The 15028-nt window shown below is 29.7% G+C and overlaps 8 protein-coding genes across 8 annotated transcripts; 3 read left to right on the top strand and 5 right to left on the bottom strand.

Moving 5' to 3' along the window:
* Window positions 1-38: 38 nt before the first annotated feature.
* On the top strand, window positions 39-1232 carry BN7_1690 (uncharacterized protein; the record flags this gene model as incomplete). The annotated part of the gene is made up of 1 exon (XM_011277600.1): window positions 39-1232. The coding sequence occupies one exon, from the start codon at window positions 39-41 to the stop codon at window positions 1230-1232; it is 1194 nt and encodes a 397-aa protein (XP_011275902.1).
* A 2147-nt stretch (window positions 1233-3379) lies between these two features.
* Window positions 3380-4051, bottom strand: BN7_1689 (uncharacterized protein; the record flags this gene model as incomplete). Its single annotated transcript, XM_011277599.1, has 1 exon — window positions 3380-4051. The coding sequence occupies one exon, from the start codon at window positions 4049-4051 to the stop codon at window positions 3380-3382; it is 672 nt and encodes a 223-aa protein (XP_011275901.1).
* A 1062-nt stretch (window positions 4052-5113) lies between these two features.
* Window positions 5114-6238, bottom strand: BN7_1688 (uncharacterized protein; the record flags this gene model as incomplete). Its single annotated transcript, XM_011277598.1, has 1 exon — window positions 5114-6238. The coding sequence occupies one exon, from the start codon at window positions 6236-6238 to the stop codon at window positions 5114-5116; it is 1125 nt and encodes a 374-aa protein (XP_011275900.1).
* A 1493-nt stretch (window positions 6239-7731) lies between these two features.
* BN7_1687 (uncharacterized protein) lies at window positions 7732-8637 on the bottom strand (the record flags this gene model as incomplete). Its single annotated transcript, XM_011277597.1, has 1 exon — window positions 7732-8637. The coding sequence occupies one exon, from the start codon at window positions 8635-8637 to the stop codon at window positions 7732-7734; it is 906 nt and encodes a 301-aa protein (XP_011275899.1).
* Window positions 8638-8981: 344 nt separating this feature from the next.
* Window positions 8982-10181, bottom strand: BN7_1686 (GNAT family N-acetyltransferase; the record flags this gene model as incomplete). Its single annotated transcript, XM_011277596.1, has 1 exon — window positions 8982-10181. One exon carries the CDS (start codon window positions 10179-10181, stop codon window positions 8982-8984), a length of 1200 nt encoding a protein of 399 aa, XP_011275898.1.
* A 531-nt stretch (window positions 10182-10712) lies between these two features.
* On the top strand, window positions 10713-11420 carry BN7_1685 (uncharacterized protein; the record flags this gene model as incomplete). Its single annotated transcript, XM_011277595.1, has 1 exon — window positions 10713-11420. One exon carries the CDS (start codon window positions 10713-10715, stop codon window positions 11418-11420), a length of 708 nt encoding a protein of 235 aa, XP_011275897.1.
* Window positions 11421-11729: 309 nt separating this feature from the next.
* On the top strand, window positions 11730-12824 carry BN7_1684 (uncharacterized protein; the record flags this gene model as incomplete). The annotated part of the gene is made up of 1 exon (XM_011277594.1): window positions 11730-12824. The coding sequence occupies one exon, from the start codon at window positions 11730-11732 to the stop codon at window positions 12822-12824; it is 1095 nt and encodes a 364-aa protein (XP_011275896.1).
* A 380-nt stretch (window positions 12825-13204) lies between these two features.
* Window positions 13205-14632, bottom strand: BN7_1683 (uncharacterized protein; the record flags this gene model as incomplete). Its single annotated transcript, XM_011277593.1, has 1 exon — window positions 13205-14632. The coding sequence occupies one exon, from the start codon at window positions 14630-14632 to the stop codon at window positions 13205-13207; it is 1428 nt and encodes a 475-aa protein (XP_011275895.1).
* Between the last annotated feature and the right edge of the window lie 396 nt (window positions 14633-15028).

Genomic DNA, 15028 nt, shown 5'->3' with positions numbered 1-15028 from the left:
AATTCCACAAAGCTTCAACGATAATATGCCTATGCCATATGACTGAGGCTAAAATATCAAAACTTAAAAAGACCTTCCCTGAATGTGATGAATCATCTTTATTAGAATTATTAATCAGTTGTGATGGATCAATATCAACTACAGAATCATTACTTTATGAATCATTCCCTCAACAAAATAAAAGAATTAAATTAGAATCACATTTGTCAAGACAGTCAAATATTAATTCATTATTAGGTCAGGATGAATCTACGCCATTGAATAAGATTGGGAATCATAGTAAACCAATTTATCTATATACCAAATCAGATATTGAAACCACCATACCATATGCTTCAATTCATTTCAATTTCCTTCCAGAGGAATTATCAAATAATTTATTAAATTTCCTATTGAAAGATGATCAAGGCTGGTCACCACAAGAATTTTATCTTTTTGGTAATGCATGTAAATCAAATCATCAAAGTAAAGTATATAGTTCCAAAACTCAAGAAACTTTATATTATAACGGTCATAAATATACTTCAAGATCATCATACACTGATGATTTAAAAATGACACAACTTTTGATAGAAGATCAAGTTAATAAAGAATTACAAACCAGGGATCTGCTACCATTCCAACACCAAGATCCATGGAAAGGTGAATTAGCAGTTTGTAATAAATTTGAATCAAAATCAAATAATTTAGATTGGCATAGTGATAGAATGACATATATTGGACCACATCCAATAATTGCATCTTTTACATTAGGTGCTACAAGGGATTTCAGAATAAGGAAACAATATGATGAACAAGATGGTTCAAAACCACCAATTTATTCAATTCCATTACCACATAATACCCTGTTAATAATGCATGCTGGTTTTCAAGAAGAATTTAAACATTGTGTTTCATCAACAACTGAATTTCATCCACACCCTATGGCAGGGTCCATAAGGTTTAATTTAACTTATAGGAATTATTTAAAACGGTTTCAAGATAATTTACCAATGTGTTCTCAATGTGGGAATCAAATGGATTTACGTCGAAGTTTTAAAAAACCTGAAAATAGAGGTCGATATATTTGGTTATGTACAGGGAATTATCTTGGTAAAGAATGTAATGGATTTCATTATGCAAATTTTAATGAAGATTGTTTATATACTGATAATGTTGATGAATGTTCAAGATGGATTTCAAGAGATGATAAAGCTGCATTGAAAAGTTTTAGAGAAATGTTTCAAAGTTAGGTTCTTTTGGACATTCTATAAATCATCATTATTGCAGATATGAACCCCAAGAATTTTTCAATCCATTTTGGTATCTTGAATTTAAAAATTTCTATAGATACGAATAATAAATCATTTAAATTTCCCAATAATTCTATGATTGATAAAAAAATTTCATTTTGTAAATCTAATAATTTTGATTGATATTTCTTTAGGATTAATTCGGATAAATTTCTATTTTGATATTGAATGAATTGTTTAACAATTTCAATTTCATTTGATATCTTCCTTTTTAAATCATATAATTGCATTAATTGTTTGATATTATTCCTTATTGAAAATATAACAGTTATGAACCATACTTTACTTGCATTTGAACCTATTCTAGACAAGATCTTAGAATTTTTTCCAATACCAAATTTTGTAATTAAATAAATATTATCCATAAACGAAGTTATAGTTTCTAAAGAATCAACAAGGAACTCGCTAGTAGTTGATGATGATGTTTTAGGTTTCTTAAGATCTAGTAATTGACCCATATAAAGCAATGATCTAACCATTCTTTGATCAGTTCTTATAAATTCTGGACGTTGATGTTGTTGATGTTGATGAGGTATTAATGTTCTATCAGGTGAATCATATTCTATTCTTGTGATTTCATTATCTGGGAAACTTGTAGTTATTGGTGTTGATGTACTTATATCATCTGGTATGCTTGTTATTCTATCACTCATATTCCTCTATGTCTTTCTATTGTTTGTCTATCTTGTCAATGATTGTTGGTTAATGTTGAAGAGTGGTTTTTACTGGGGAAATAAGGAAGTTTTATTCGCGATTGAGAATAAAATCAATAAAATCAAAACATCAACATCAACAATTGAAATGAATCAGAATCAAATTCATATTCAAATCCATTCGTGATACTTGTATTTATTGAATCTATGAATCTCATGTGAAATGTCTTGTCTATTCAACAACTCAACTATGGTTCCAAGTTCTCTATACTCAATTAAGTATTTAATACTAACACAACGTCACAAAATTCAGTCAAACATTGCACATTTTACAATTTATGATAATAAAACAAATTTTCGGTATTCCTGTCAATAAAACTTGTTAAAGAAAACAAAAAAAAAGTGGGAATTTTTGATCTTTTTATACACAAAATTAGCCGCTGACAACCCTACAAATTTAAAAGTTTAATTTAAAACAAAAAACAAATTATGATATCATGATAAATTATATTCAATAGATATCAATTCAATCACATGTGTATTAAAATCATAATCAAATAATCAGAATTGTAACAAGATTATTCATCTCATATTATAAAAGTATTGAATTGATAAAGTATAGATCAAGGGCCATTTCATTCCAGAACGGTGCTCAAAATGTTTTAACACCAAATGGTCACAGTTTAACATGGTGTTGCTCCAAGTGGTCAACGGTACATGGTCTTTAACAGATTTAACAACAACTTGTTAATGTTCTTTTGCTCAATACTTTTTCTTTCAGGTGAAAGAAATTTATTAAATTCAGAATTTTACTTGGTTTATATAATTTTATGGAAAGTCAAAAATTTGCCGCTGAAGATCAAATAAAAATCTCCACTATACAAAAACTCAATAACTACAAAATATCAAAATCAATTTCAAAATATTAAAAGTGATCATTTACTCGATATTAATTAAAAGATCAATCAAATAATCTATATTTGAATATTTGAATATCAATCACTATTCTATATTAATTAATAATTTCATATATAACCACATAATGAGTTCCAATGAATCATAATGTAAGAATTAAATCAAAATATGCTTGACTGATGGATACAATACAACTCTTGCGGAAAATTAACTTCAACGAGGAGAAGAAATAATAGGTTCTTATTTGACTTTGTTCAAACACCTTGATTAACTGGATTAAAAACCACTTTAGTGAATATTGTTATTTAAAATTGAACTGTTAATAACTTCATAAAAATGTGGATTTTGGTTCTTTTTTATATTTTTTTAAAATTAGCCGCTGTCTTTGTGTAAAATTGATTTGATGGTACAAATACAATTCAAAAATTTAAATTAAATTAAATATGACATCATTATCATTCAAAGGTCTACAAACAAATAATTTCAAAACTATATTCATACTACTCATATATTTATTCTTTATTCAATCTCATGATATGATTCCAACTTTCCCAGAAATTTACCCCAAAATGATTTAAATCTTCTTAAAGATTCTTCATCATTAACAACAGGTATTTCAAACAACTTTTCATTAATATCAGTAATAACATTTTGTCTCTCATAATCAAAAATGGTTGTGAATATAGATATATAAAATTTTTTAATTAACTGCATGGATAATTTTAAATTATTAGTATTGGAGGGTTTATGACCTGTGCCTAATGTTTTTGTATACCAATAATCATAAAAATCTTGATCTAATTGTTTTATATGATATAATGTAATTTCTAAAACCTTTTCTCCCATTTCTTTATGGACTAGTTCTTCTTTTGACAGTTGTAATCCAAACTTTTTATCAATAGCAGCTGCTTCATAATGTTCATTTCCATGGTCATTTTGTTGATTTATGAAAGACGCTGTTGAATTGATTTCATATGGTGGTATATTTTCTTTATTTCTTTGTGATTTGAGTCTATCTTTAGACTCATAAGCTTCTGGCGGTAAGTGTGATGGTATTGAATCATTCTTATTTGAACTATTTTGATTTAACCCATTAGCTTCTTCAAAAATTTTAATCTTGGATCTAACATTATTACCACCTTTTGATTGATGTTTCCTAGTTAAATTAGGTTTTGGTGGTAGTGATGACATATTTGAAATATTATGATTTGATTTATGATATCTTTATAGTAAAAGTTGATACAAAAACATAAATTTTTAATTTCAAGAATGTATACAAATATTTATGCAATATCTGTGGAATGTAATCTATTCATCTTTAAGCCCTATGGGAGGTGGAATGGTGGAATGGCGGAATGTACCTAACTTGGGGGTATTCAATTACTCTACAAAATTATGTATGTAAAACATGAATCAATATCAACTAATAATGACTTGAATAATCAAATGTCATTAACATGATATCAACATTTATTATTAATCTAAATATTTTCAAATTGAAGTAATTCCATGATGGTAAATACTATCTATAATTTGAATTAATATTTAATATAATATTGCAGGTAATCAGCTGAATGAAAACAATATCGAAAATAATTTCAATAAAGGAATGTTAATCAAATTCAAACTTTCAGGAGGACGATACTCAAAGCACTATAAATTAAATGACAATATTGCTGAATTATAATCAATTTATTCCATGGTCGACTTTCATTAAAAATTAATATAGTTTCAAAGTGAATTTGAAGATTTTGTGTTATTTATATATTTGATCGTATATTGAAATTAGCCGCCATCATGATGATTTTATTAATTAATTCAAACAAAATGGCAAATTGTTAGCCGCTGACCTACAGCTACACTAATCTCTACAATTCAAATTTAAAACAGAGAAAGAAATCATTTATATTTGTTTGATGAAGATCTTGTTCAAACCATGAGTTCCATGTTGATATTATCTTGCAGCCATTTGTAGTTCATAACAAGTAGTAGATCTAACTCAATTACCACATTCTAATCACATAAAGCAATTCTAAGTATCTATGTAACAAACTTTTTTTCATTACAGCTCCATTAAATTGCACATAATTGAAAATTTATAATTTATGATCAAATACATTGAAAGAAAGAGGAAATGATTTTTTTCTCCACAAATTTATAGTTTTGAATCTCGTAATTTTATTTAAATCTTTACTTATATAATACCTTACATAAACACAATAAACTTAATTTATATTAATTTATTGTATTCTTTTAAAACCATTCCCATTTTTCATTACCATTCCAATAAATTTTATCACTTGAAGTCTTATCATGAAATCTAATTGCAGATAATGAATCATTAACACCAAATAATTTAGTATTATTAAAACTTTCCAATAACTCAAGATTTAAATCATAAAATTTTTGAGATTCACCTAATGCAGAATCCCAAAGGACAATACCTTTTAATTTAAAATCATGAGCTTCTTTTATAGCAATTTTTAACAATTGTGCAAAATTCTTTGAACCTTGTTCATTTTCAAATTCAATAAAAGTTTTCAAAATTACTAATTTTGATTCATTCCAATCATGATACCAAATAAAATGATCATTTGAATTATTTAAAACTGCACCAAAGTTACGAATCTCCAAGTCTTGGTGTAAATATGAAGATATTATTAAATCTCTTTCATGATGCCATGAATAACGATCAATATTTGGTATTAAACTTATTATAGATTCATCAGATTTTAAATTTTGAGCCCTTTGTAAAAGCTTATTTCTTGTATGATTTTTTTGAATTTCAATTAAATCTTTGAATCCATAATATGATAAATATTTAAATGAATTTGTATCAATTGTTTCAATCTTTTCACCAATTTCAAAATAATGAGTTGGAATATGGAAATTATTATAACCAAATTTTTGATAATAATCACCAACTTCACTATAAAGATATGAATAACCATCTTTACCACATTGTTCATCTAAAATTTCATTCAATTGAGTAATAAGATGATTTGCATAACCCTTTTTCCTATGTTGAGGTAATGTGAAAACATTACCAACAACAGATGAAATAACTTTAATTAATTCACCATTTGGACCATTGATTCTCCATGATTCATCATTTAAAGTTTCAACACTTGCCACTATATTATCAAATTTATTAAAAGCTGGAATTGAATAATCACGTAAGATATAAAGATAAACACCTTTTTGTTCTTTAGAATCTTTTTGTAAAATTTTTGAAGTTGAATTTAATACAACATCTCTTTTAACATATTGTTCTGATGTTAATTTTCCCTTCCATGTGATTGATGTATTATATGAACAATATTTATATATATCTAAATCATCTGTTCTTTCTAATTGTATTTGATTAGTTTTAGTCATCTCTATATCTATATGTCTATAACTTCTATATGTCTTGATGTGTATAACAACTAAAACTAAAGTTTAATTAAAGATCCAAAGATCTAGTGAAAATAAATACATTATTTCAGCAACATTTCTCATAACCACAACATCTTCAAATTTTTATGTCACAAACTTCCTTGTTTCCAAACCCAGTGGCTTACATGAAATGTTCCACGTATTTGTTTAAAATTACACCATAGTAATTGACAAATGCATACTGAAAAAAAAACTATACGGCGATATTTACAAGTTATGGACCACATAAAAACGTTTTCACGGCAAAATTAACGTTTAACAAACTAGTAGTTAGAATACTAAGCGAATAAGCAAATAAGTCTACTGGTGGGAAGGAAATTAGTTTGTATGTGTTAAAATTGTGCATTAAATATTTATAGTGGCTTTAAAGATATATGACTAAAGGTATTGTTTCAATGGGTCTCAATTTCTTTAACCCAAAGGTCAACCGAGAGTTTTGTACATCCAAAAACCACAAATTTGAGTGACTTTCATATGATACCCAATCCATGGTATTGTATACTGCTTCAAATAAATAGTTTCTAGCTAATACGTAACATGTTTATGAATAACAGCTAGTCATCTGAATCTATAAGTAGTAGTCTGAGTTTTTGAAATTAAGGTTCAAAATATCAAAAGTGTAGCCAATGCAGAAAAGGCAGCGCTAAGATGCTTAAGGAAATATATTCAACGGTTCATAATGACTCAAAGCCAACGCAAATTCGTTCTGGTAGGTAACTTCAGGTAAAAAGTTAAAACCAAACACAACAATTAATTTAATATCGATTTTCTAAATAAATTCGCGGACGGTCTAATTTCACAGTATGATTATGTAATTTATTAGATAATATATATAAAGATCAATATTATTTAAAACGTCAAATAGTATTTTATTAATATATCACCCCCAAAACTTGAGTTGAAAAGTTTAGAAAACTGAAAATATATCCAAAATTAGAATTCAATTATTATAAGAGTATAAAAAGGCTGAAGTTTTTCTTTAAAATTTTTGAATTTTTAAATATATTGACCTATAGTTCAAATACTTAATTTTGAAACTGGGATTTTTCAAAATTACCAAAATTTCAAACTTTGATTTCATACAATGTTATTGGATTAAAGTAATGAGGGTCTATGAAAATATTGATCATCTTTATTTGAAGCATCGTTGTCACCAAAAGTTTACTTGATTTAAAAGTTTCTTTAAAATTTGACACAAAACCATGTTGTTATGGGACACACAATAATAATCAACTATTGGAGAGATTCAATACATTTAACCATTTCTTCATGGCTTAAGTTTGTTGAAGGAATAGAGACTTGATTTCAAAGCTTTCGAAATAGCAATTTTTCATATTTATATTACTGCTCTTATAGGTAGATGAATATATTGTAAAATTGATTAATGAATCTAAACATGAATTCACAATGATTAAATGTTCTTCAGTCCACATCTAATCTTCATTTAAAGGATCCGAATTCAATGAAAACCTTTCCAAAGATACACATTGATCAATGTCTTTTAAATAATAGCTGCGACTCTCTGGAAGACACTTTACTGAATAATTCCGGAGCTTATTATGATTGAATTTGAAATTAACAAACTTATTCAATTTATTAGTTTGAATTGATAAATTTTGAAGATTTGGATAAGTGAATTCAATTATTGAATGTTTCTCCAAAGTACGTCCTTCACATGGAACATAATATTGTCTTTCATACTCCTTTTGTAAAAGTTTTGAATCAATTTTAGGTCTTAGGACTAGATCTGAATCAATGTTTAAATGTGTTAAAGTTGGGAATTGTATTTCATGTGTGAATTTTCCAACGCTATTCATGAGGTATGTAAATGTCTCAAAGTTTGATCTTCCTAAATCTTCCATTAATGAAACATCAATAACCTGTGTGCATCCATCAGTTTGGATAATAATGGAATGGTGAACACGTTTAAGAGTTGTAAGTATAAGTGGAATCGAAAGACATTCCCGTAACTTATAACTAGTATTTTGATAAAATAATTCAATAATGAAATATTTATTCACTATTGTAGGTGGAAACAACATCATGTTAGTCTTCCTTTGTAAAAAATAATATAAATTTTCCATTGAATATGATTCAACTTCTGGCATTGAATTTATACAAGACCCTGGATCACCTCTTGGTGATAATGATTCAGAATCTGTTACATGAACCACAGTGTCTTTAACCAATTCTTTAAGCTCTATCCCCATATTATATAATGTCTTATAAGTATCAGCTAATCTTATGTATGAGAAAATTATTTGTCTTAATTCATGTGGTAAATCAAAGAAACCTTGGGCACTATCAACAATTTCATCGAATCTTATATTTTGTTGCATTGTTAATGAACATAATTGATGGATTGCCAGGAATATTGTGGGGCCAGAGACTTGATTACATTTTAAAAAGAAGAGATATTTGGGCTTTATAAGACTGACGCTTAAAGTTCTCATATTAGATTTCAGTGTTATATTGAAAAAAGGCTCTTATAAAAGTACTCATATAAAAGAACTCAATATGATTTTATAGTACACCGGACTTTATCGGACCAAAAAAAAAAATCAAACTACACTTTATTACGGTGAAAATTCAATATTAATGAAATAAAGGAAAAGGAAACAAAGAACAAGCTAATATATAGTTCTAAAAGCAAAGTAGTAGAAAATTAACGTCAGCTTTGATTTCAATACCAACACCATTTTTCATTTTGCACCCATTCGATTTTATTATTCTGACTATTCTCAGCGGCTAATTGATCATTGATTCTAATAGCACCATGCGATATCAGAGACATATCAGAAAATTTGTAATCAAAATGATGAAAAAACTCACTCAATACTTTAACAAGCTTAAAATGTACTTCTTGAGTTTTAGCCATTGAAGTGGACCAAATAGATACGTTAGCTAATTCATGAGCTCGAGCTTCAACGCATGCAAGTGACACCAATTCTAAGAATTTATCTATATAAGCATCACTATTTTCTTCATCTTCAATGAAAACTTTTGTTATAACCAAGAGTCGCTGATTCCAATCATGATTCCAAAGTATATGATCATTTGTATTTTGAAATTTTACACCAAAATTTTCAACTTTTTTTGTTGATTTTGGGTATAATGCATTATGAATGAATTGATCTTTGAGATTGATTTGGTGGAAAATTTCTGGTTTTGGAATCAAGGAAACAGCAACATCATTTTTACCTAAATGTTCAGCTCTAGCTAATAAATCATTAAGAGTATTACTGGAGTCTAGCTCAACATGCTCATCATAACTTTTTAATCTCAAAAATGAAAATTTATGAACATTTAATTTCACAAGATTAAAGTCAGATGGAATATAATTCACTTTAACAAGTCTATCTTGGAAGCCAAATTTGGAATAGAAAGAACCCACTTCACTATAGAGATTAGAAAACCCACCCGGACCAAGTTTTTCATCCAAAATTACATTCAATCTATTCATCAATTCACTTGCGTAACCTTGACCTCTATGGTTTTTCAAAGTGAATACATTACCAACAGTTGCACAATTAACCATATACGCGTTCTCTTTATTTGAGCCATCAACCCTCCATGCTTTTCTGATCAAGACTTCCAGGGAGGCAACAATATTGTCAGTTTTACTCGATGTTTTGGAGTATTCTGATGATCTCCTTAAAACATATAGATGAATACCCATTAGCGGCTCAGTTTTATTATTTAACATCATAGACTCCTCACGTAGGTACATTTCTCTTTTGACATAATCTTCAGTGCTTAAACGGTACTTCCATGCCTCTGAGTTTTGTAAGTAAGTGTATCTGATAACTTCTGGGTCTGTTGATTCTTCTAATAAAAGCTCATCAACGAGGGTACTTGAATCTGATAATTGTCTTTGAATCATCTTGTTATAACTAGGGAAGTCTGCTATCATATTGATGAAGGGTTACCAATGGAAGTTCGACTTTACCAACCCATTTATATTGAATCTCCTTATCTCTTTGCTGATTGTTTTTACCCTTCATGATAACGCGTGTCTTTTTTCACCAATTCGTTCTTACAAGTGGTTAGTGGTCAAACTGTCGCTGTTACAAGAAGTTAGTGACACAAAATTTTGAAGACAATAAAATCCGGAAAAAAATTAAAATTTCGGATAAATAAAATGTCATTTCACATAGACTATAACAAAGGTACATATTCTAGCATGAAAAAGTTAACTGTGTACACATTATGGGAGATATCATAGGTCTATGGCTAAATATGATACATTTTGACTTTCAAAAGCTGGTTTTCACTGAAAATTGACTGTTTTATAATTACAATTTACCGACAGATTACATAATCAGTTGACAATAATATAATGATGAGAGCAAAATCCCCTTTTCTTGAACCCTTTCCATTGAAATTAGTGGCTAATATACCCATAAACATCAAGATGACAGAATCCCTGTTTGAATTACCAGATGAGGTGCTTGTTAATGTACTGATCCATCTCAGTCCTTATGACATCAAAAACTTGTTTTCAATTCGTACCATCGCCCAAAGGTTTGGGAGTTTCTTGACCCTTTATAAGGATAGGAAAAAGGCACAATTCTTTACAAATGTTCCATCAAAATCAGAATGTCAAGTTAAAAACCGTCAAAATTTCACACATGGACTTATGAAACTTTTTGAAATAACTACTATGGAGAATTTAGGGAGACATCGAGAAATTGGACTTCCTATTGGGTTTAATGAAGTTCCAAAGTTCTATGTCTACTCCAGGAGTCCAGAAATACCAATTGATAAGTGGAAGAAGTTTCTTGAAGATAAAATGCAGAATATCACGTTCTTTCCCACGAAGCCAAATTACATCTTAGTTGACTCAGTGGAGACTATATTTGTAAGGAAGCAAAATATTTCAAACCCATCTGCTTTGTATTTACCACGTATCAAAAATGTTTTCTTTCTTGATTGTCAGCTTCTTGATCAATTTGAAAAATTCAACTTCAAAAAATTGTCATTACTAAATATTGAAATAAGAGGTGAGAAAGATTTACAAATTTTAAAAGCATTTGATTTTGATCAATGTTCAATTGACCAAATGTGCATCTTCCCAAATTGGAACAACATTGATATTCACATTATAACTTCAGAAATATAACTCAAATGCAGATTCAATTCAATAAATTTGGTAATCCTGGAAACGGTGACAATTGTGCATTAGAGCTCAAAAATTGTACTTTCGAAAATCTAGAAAGAATGGTTATTGAAAATGTCTTTAAAGGTATAAATGAAAATTGTTCTTTTCCCAAACTTAAAAGCTTAAAAATTGAACAAAGGTGATGATAATTATTTTAGACATGTCAAAATAGGAAATTCGAGGTTCCCAGAGTTGATATATTTTGAATGGAAATCTTATGTTATTGTTCCTATTATTAACCGGGATACTAAGTTCCCCAAACTCAAATTGATGGATATGAGAGTCAAACCTCTCGATGCTTCTGAATTGATAGAAGGAAACCAAGTTGGTGATGTAGTACATGCAGAGCCCCATCCAAATGAAGATGGTATTATTGAGAAATTACGCAAGATGAGTTCATGCGAGTCAACTAGATCGATATCAGTTATTAATGTTGCAACATTGGAAGCCATGAGCTCAAAATCTCTTGACCGGTTAGAATATCTAGGTTTCTATATGGGAGGATATGCACAGTATTTAGAACTTCATGATTTTGAGTTTAAAAATCTGAAAAAAGCCGAGATTCATTATCCACAAGAAATGGAGACAGCATCTCCTGGTATCTTTAAAGCACCACAACTAGAGCAGCTCGTTTTGATTATAGACAGCGGACAATGGGGGCCCTATGCTAAACAGGTGCTCGAAAGTCTAGAAAATTTAAAGGAATTGGTTCTTGAATTTAGGAATTCTTATATGATTCATATAAGCAGTAATCGTTTCCCTCTGAATGTTGAAAAGCTGCTAATTAAAATGGACTCTGATACAGGTATTTGTATGGAAGGATCCTTTCCAAATCTCAAAAGTTTGAAATTTGAAACTCACAGGAGATTTCCTCGAACTTATCATGGGCATTTATTTTCGAGAGTTTCTCTTTCAATATCTGCTTTACGACTTATTGAGATTGAAACTAGAGCAGTTCATTTTTCGAACTTGGAGCTCAAATATTGTCCAAGCTTAAGATCCATCAAAATTGATTTTGCAAACAGTCTTGTTACTTATAGTGACTTGAGTTCTTTGGAAACTTTGAGTATTAAAAAGAGCTCAGAACTAGCTAAGGAAATTATACTTAAAGCTTCAAATTTAAGACGCACTGAATATCCACTCAAAGCAGTAATATTGAAACTGGACACAAGTATTGGCCTTACAAAGAGGCAGAAAAGAATAAAACTTGGTGACCAACAACCGTCAGAAAATGTTAAAACTATATCAAGTATTGAGACTTTTCTTGACACTATTTTGGAAGAGTTGAAAGATTCAAAAGTTGAGGACTGTTCGAAATGGTGGTTTGATTCTTCGGGAAGATTGAGAACACAGGGATATTGGTGATTCCCAGAGAGAAAAATAGCCTGGTTTAGTTGTGAGTTGCAAATTTACAAAGGTCCATTGTTCCAAAAAAATATATGTTTCAACCTGTTGGTTCACAATGGAAAATACGAGTTTCTGTGTAGATATGCATATGACTTGCTATACAGTGGCTTGTATATTTGAAGTTTATTTTAAACTTATACATTATTTGACTATAAAAAGGACCTACACTCAGTTCTGAACAATTCATATATGGATCTGTTTATTGTGTTGATTAATTGAATAATCACAGACTTGGACCAATATTCAAAATTGTGTTATTGACCAATTTACGTAACATTTTCAAAATAATATTCATATTGAATGTCTTGTGATCTCAATATTAAAGCATCTCACTGCAATCATACCCGAGGTCTAACGCCTGCACGAATTAACCTTTCAGCTTCTCTTTCAGTTTCGATAGAATGTGTGAAATGCCATCCTCCAGTATAGTAATCAGACTCTTCATCACGTTCTGCCGCTGCAGATATTCTGAACTTTTTAATTTGACCACATATCTCAATTTCATGTTCTTGGTTTTTTAAACTCCCGATAGACCTTTCAATATCTGATACAGTGAAATGCTTTAAATCATAGGCATGCGAAGTTGTAACATTTTTAGGTATACCTGACGCATAATCTAATAGTTTCGAAACACCAGGGGTAATAACATCTGTATCATTGATTCTTTCACCACCCACAAGCAGCTTGAATGACTCTATATTTGCATCTGGAGCAAATTGGGTTTCAAGTATTTTTAAATTTGGTGCATTTATATTCACTAGCGCTATTTCTGAATTTTTATTTAAAACTAAAGTATTTAACAATTCAAGTCCAGCTCCAATCAATTCATTCACGTCACACTCACTTATTTGTAAATGCTTTAAGTGCTTGTAATTAAACAGCTCCAAAACTTCGAGCGAGTGACCTTCAATATTGAGTTCTTTTAAGTTAGGGGCTGAAAGATTAAGTGACAGTTGTGATGTACCTATTTCCAGAGGCTCAAATATATGCACCAAAGCACAGAATCTTTGAAGGTTTTCAAAATGACCTGTAAATATATTATATGTAGTATCCACAGAGGTGATTATGATGTCCTCTAAGCTTGAGTGTACCAATCCACGTATCTTGAACGAACTCCTCAAAGAAGAAATAATAAGCCTTTTCAAATTGGGAAATGATGGTTCCAACTTCTCACTTAAATTTCCTAGATTATCAAACGAGTCTTTTGATATGTCAACCTTGAATTCCTTCAGATTTGGCCCATTGAAGAATGGTATAAGTTCACCGCACAAGTCAGTATATTCTTCACTGAGAAACACATGAAAACTCTCAAGGTTGGATAAATCTAGATCTTTGATCAATGTCTCAAAGCCAATATCATCTGAAAGTAATCTTGTAACCAAATATTTTAATTTTGTAACATCAATCTTTTTCAAAAATTCACAAACATTCTGGAAGATAAACAAACTATAGGGTTGATTGAAAAACTCATAATCTGATCCTGGGAGAACGCAAGCAATATCTAAATGTAAAAAATCTAGAGATGGTGCTTTTGTGTTGGTAATATGACATTTATCTGCTGTAAGATCAAGGTATTTAAGTTTAGGGAAGCTGACGCTTTCCAAATGAATGCCAGCTCCATGTCCTATAATATCTGGCCTCAAATTAGCAGCCACTAGAAGCGGAAACTCTTGATTTTTGATAGAAATCAAATCACCGACAGAGCGTAGATCCATTAGTCTCAAAGAAGAAAAATCACAATTGTTTATGGAAACTGGGACACTCATTATATCTAAGGTTAATAACTTTCTAAAAGACATATTGCTCAAGTGACATTCAGACGTAAGAGAAGAAACAGGACCTTCATGAAACACTTCAGAATAAGCCCGCAAAGGGAAAAGCCACAAATCAAGCAATTGGTCAAAATCAATGACATGTCTTATAGACGCAAGTCCTCTCCCTTTTAGTACCAACTTTAAAGGTTTTTTTAACTGAAAACTACCCACACTATTTTCAACAATATCACATTTAGTAAGACTCAAAGATTGAACATTGGGAAATTGTATTAATGAAGGGTCAATGGTGAAATCTTTAGCTTCCGATTGAAAACTGGGAAGCTCTAATAATCGAACATTAATTTCGGGCTTGTTAATTTGCAAATCATCCAGATTTTCATACCACGA

The sequence above is a fragment of the Wickerhamomyces ciferrii genome, contig 00039 (assembly GCF_000313485.1).
Source record: "Wickerhamomyces ciferrii WGS project CAIF00000000 data, strain NRRL Y-1031 F-60-10, contig 00039, whole genome shotgun sequence".
NCBI lineage: Eukaryota > Fungi > Ascomycota > Saccharomycetes > Phaffomycetales > Wickerhamomycetaceae > Hansenula > Hansenula ciferrii.
This window is presented reverse-complemented; position numbering and strand designations above follow the sequence as displayed.